At 35.8% G+C, this 4,582-nt stretch overlaps 1 protein-coding gene across 1 annotated transcript in view; it reads right to left on the bottom strand.

Moving 5' to 3' along the window:
• PRDM5 (PR/SET domain 5) overlaps nt 1–4,582 on the bottom strand; it is a 201,615-nt gene that overhangs the window by 79,250 nt on the left and 117,783 nt on the right. The window contains exon 11 of the mRNA XM_007464843.1: nt 1,196–1,289. Coding sequence (XP_007464905.1) covers nt 1,196–1,289 — 94 coding nt within the window. The remainder of the gene's footprint in view (nt 1–1,195; nt 1,290–4,582) is intronic.

Raw genomic sequence — 4,582 nt, 5'->3', positions numbered from 1 at the left:
TTCCTGCTGTTACATGACATATTTTATTTCTTAAATGCATAGCTCTTCTTTATAAGGAAAATGGAAAGTGGTGCTAACAACTTCTCCAGAGCTGCAAGGTGAATACAGAATGACATGAGATCTCAGCACTGTCTTTCCTATAGGAAAAGACGCATTTCATCACAATCATTACCACTCAATAAATATAAAAACTTTAGTGTCTTTATTATTTTGCATTTTAGATACTTCGACTTGACCAGAGAAAATTTCTTCTAAGATCTGTACAATCAAATGTCAAGATTGTTTTGCTTTCCTCAGAAATATTAAAAACTTAATAAGCATTAGAAACTACATGTTAGAGGATGTTCTACTGATTACACAACTCAAATTAAAAGAAAGTTATTACTTATACCATTTTTATTTAACTTTAGATACAGTAAAGTAGTAAATCTCTGGTAACTTCAACATCTGAACACAGAACCCACTTTAAAACTCTGTTTAGCAATAACAATTTCTTCTCTGAATAAAGTGACATGGCTAAAAACTGTGGTATTCTAAAATCAGCTCTCAGTGTAACTGCTAGACAGACTTCACGGTACATATGTGAATAACTTAATTCCCCCCCCACCCCCACCAAAAATTCCCTTGCCAAAAGAAGTAAGAAATCAGAGGCAGTGGAGTAGGCAGGAAAAACACAGGACTAACAGGCTTGGATGCTACCCCCAGTGCTGTGTAACCCTTCTCTGAGTCTCAATTTTCTCAATTCCCCTCCAATGAAGAGGTTAAATTAGATATTAACTCTGATCCTTTCCAATTTTAAAAGCCTGCGAGCTAATAAAATCATGCCAGATATCTGCATGTTTTAAAGAGTCAGGCATGTTTCTTTAATCATTACATTTAAAAGGAAACAAAAACGTCTGTTTCAGAACAAATTTCAAAGACACTTTACTGAACATGTTTTTATACACAGCTTTTAATAGTGGGAAAAAATGATATAAAATAAAATGTCTCATAAAATGATTACTCTTACTGTGGGAAAATAAATCAAGGATAAAGGACGAAAAGGTGAAAGGCAGCTATCAGTCCTTTTTAAGTTTAAAAGCAGATTACGTAACTACTTATAGGTCCGCTTCTGTGATGCCGACATTCTCAAAGGTTATAAGAACAAAATATGATATAATTCCTTTGGTCCTCAACTGCCTGGATTGTGACTTACTGTTATGTATGAGCAGGTGTCTCTGCAAAGAAAATGGGGTCCGGAACAAAGCTTTACATTCCTCACATTGGAAAGGCCTCTCTTCAGAGTGGGTCTGCAGATGAAAGAAACAGTGAGTCAGGACTCTCTAGAATCAACTAGTCATTACAATAATTGGAGCCTGGATTCATGATACGACCAGGAAAGACAGGAAGGTGGACAATATCCTGTTCCTTCTGGTGACATTCTTCCCCCGTAAAATTGGGAACACAAACACGCTGTGTTCATGGGAAAAAAATGATTGTATTTTTAACTTCTCACATTAATTAATTATAAACTTGATAAACAGTAAAGGAAACTGCTCCTATAATCTCAAATGCTAATCTCAATACACACTGAGATTTCTCAGAATCTACTTTGCAGAGTGAAATGATACGTAATTTCTCTAAAGACTAAACCGCCTTTATCAATGGACAGACTTTATGCTGGTACAACATTTTCAACACAGACAAAGGAAACTGTATAAGGGAGGCTGTTTCCACCCTTTTCCCTCAACTTCACTGACTAACTTCAAATGATTTTCAGTCCTAGGTGCTGCTTTTCCCCTAAATTAAACTAGAACATTTACTCATGTTATAATTAACACCAGGTATCATTAATTAAATATTTATTTTGGATCAAATGCTATGCTAAATACTTCACATGAATTATTTCACTTAATTCTAATAGCAACTTGATAAACAAAATACCATTACTGTCTCCATTTTATAGATGAGAAAACTAAGGCTCAAAAAGTTTCAGTAACTTGCCAAATGTCAAGCAGCACAGATGTAGGAAGCACTATTAATCCATGACAGACAAAAATATATGTGTAAACAAGAAACAACAGAAATTCACCTGCTAGATCTAAGAATCAAAAACAAAAAACAACAGTACAAACAGCTTACTTCACCTGTTTTCCATTACACATCAGTATTAACCCATTTGGCGCAAATCAGTAAATAAAATTCTATTCTACCACGGATGGCGAGATAACAATGCTCATAAATGCTAATATGTAAAAAACTGAACTATGTTCTCTTATTAAAATAAAGCAAATCATATAATTGATGGGTTATGTTATGATAACTGTGGTATAAAAATAAAGGGAATTATTTAAAGAAAAGTCACATTATTCACAGCATAGATTTATACATTTTGTCTAATGGACACTATAATATTAAAGATATAAATATTACCTATTAACATAATGTTAGTGAGAAAGGGATTATCATGACTGTTTTCAACTGTGAAAAATACAGAAAAAGGATGGGAGGAACAAATATTTAAAACTCAGGATAAACTACAGATATTCAAATGTGCTATTTAGCTAGAGATATTAAAATGATAGGTGGGAATAAACATATCAATAAAATAGAACAAAGAGTAGGTTTCTTTCATTACCAAAGATATATGAACATTTAGTATAGGAAAATATGGCATTTCAAGTTGGTATAAGAACAGTGGGCTGTTTAGTAAATGGTTGTGAGGCAACTGTATAGATATTCAGGAAAAATTAAGTTGTGTGTATTCCCCACCCATTACAAGAGATAAATCCCATTTCAATTCAGCTACATTTTTTTTATGTGAAGAATAAGACACTAAATATACAAGAAAATATGAGTAAATATTTAAAAGATTTTTGAGTAGGAAAAGGCTTTCTAGGCATGGCAGAAAACTGGGTACTCAGATGAGAGAACTAAATTTAAAACTGCAAGGCAAAAATATTCAGTGACACAGAAAATACTTGCAACATAAACCAAAAGTTTAAAATTACTAATATAAAGAGTTATAGAAAAGTAATAATATAAAAATTCCCCCAAAAGGGCAAAAGGACTCTCCTCCAAATAGCACTCTTAAAATTTCACTGATTATTTATTTTGCGCCAACTCTATGATATGCACTTCATGCCACTACATGCCAGTCCTATTTTATATTCTGGGGATACAGTTGTGGGGAAAAAAAAGGCAAATGTCTCTGCTACTGTGGAGCTCTTACTCTAGCAGAGAGAGAGGAACAATCAACAAATGATAAAATATCAGATACATGCTACAGAGAAAAATAAAGCAGGGAAACAGGACAGCAAATGTTTCAGAGAATGGGGTAGCAATTTTAAACAGGTGGTCAAGGAAATTCTGGCTGAGAAGGTGACAGTTGAGAGAAGATCTGATTGCACTGGGGCAACAGGGGCAGGTTTCCCTCTGGGTGATCTAGGCAGGAAACTCCACGGAGGCCAGTGTGATAGGAACTAAGTGGAAGCGGCACAGAAATGGGAGAAGGTGGAGAAATGGGAGAAGCAAATCATGTAGGGCTTGGTTGGCCACTGCAGGAATTTTGTCTTTTACTGAGAGAAATATAAAATCTCCCTAATGGGTTTTAAGCAGATAAGAGGCATGATTCACTTGGCATTTAACAGGATGCTAAGGTGGCTGTGTTGAGAACAGGATATAGGGAGACAAGGGAAAGCGGAGAAACTAGAAAAGTAATAGCAATAAACCAAGCAAGAGATGATTAAGACCTATACCAGGGTGGGAGCCACTAATGTGAAGAAAAGTCAGAGGCTTCTGGATCTATTATGAAAGTGAACAGGTTTTGCAGAGAGACCTGGATATGAAGCATAAGACACAGAAAGAAGGAAGCAAGCATGCCTCCAAAATTGTGACCTGAGTAATGGTAGGATGGATTAGCCATTAACTAATATATGAAAGAGCAAGCAAGAAACAAGTTTGGGTAAAAGGTAAGGGATTCGATTTTGGACAAGTTCAGATGACTATTAAGAGATGTCAACAGGCAGTTGAGTATTTCAAGTCTGGATTACTGGCTATACAACTTGGGGATGTCAGATTACGTACAGTATTAATACTTCAAGCCATGAACGCAATTAAAGAATGAAAAATTTAAAACAAAATACTATCTATGGTCTATCAGACTGGCAGAAGTGAAGAAAACAGATATCATTCTGTGTTGTCTGAAGGGTAAGAACATGCAATCTCACATCTGGTAATTGGGAATGTAAATTTTCTGAGGGGCAGTGTGGCTCTATTTACCAAGTGATAACTGTGCATAGACCTCTTGACTAACCAATTCCTTTTATAGAAATATATCGGACAAATTTGTGCACTTTTTTTTTTGGCAGCGCTGCACGGCATGTGGGATCTTAGTTCCCCGACCAAGGACTGAACCATGCCCTTGGCAGTGAGAGCATGGAGTCCTAACCACTGGACTGCCAGGGAATTTCCCTTGCACAATTCTCTTTTTTTTTTTTTTTTTTTTTTTTTTTTTTTTTTTTTGTTTGGGGGGGGGCCTCCCCTCTCACTGTTGTGGCCTCTCCCGTTGCAGAGCACAGGCTACGGACACACAGGCTCCGGA

The sequence above is a fragment of the Lipotes vexillifer genome, unplaced genomic scaffold, assembly GCF_000442215.2.
Source record: "Lipotes vexillifer unplaced genomic scaffold, Lipotes_vexillifer_v1.1 scaffold231, whole genome shotgun sequence".
Classification (NCBI taxonomy): Eukaryota; Metazoa; Chordata; class Mammalia; order Artiodactyla; family Lipotidae; genus Lipotes; species Lipotes vexillifer.
This window is presented reverse-complemented; position numbering and strand designations above follow the sequence as displayed.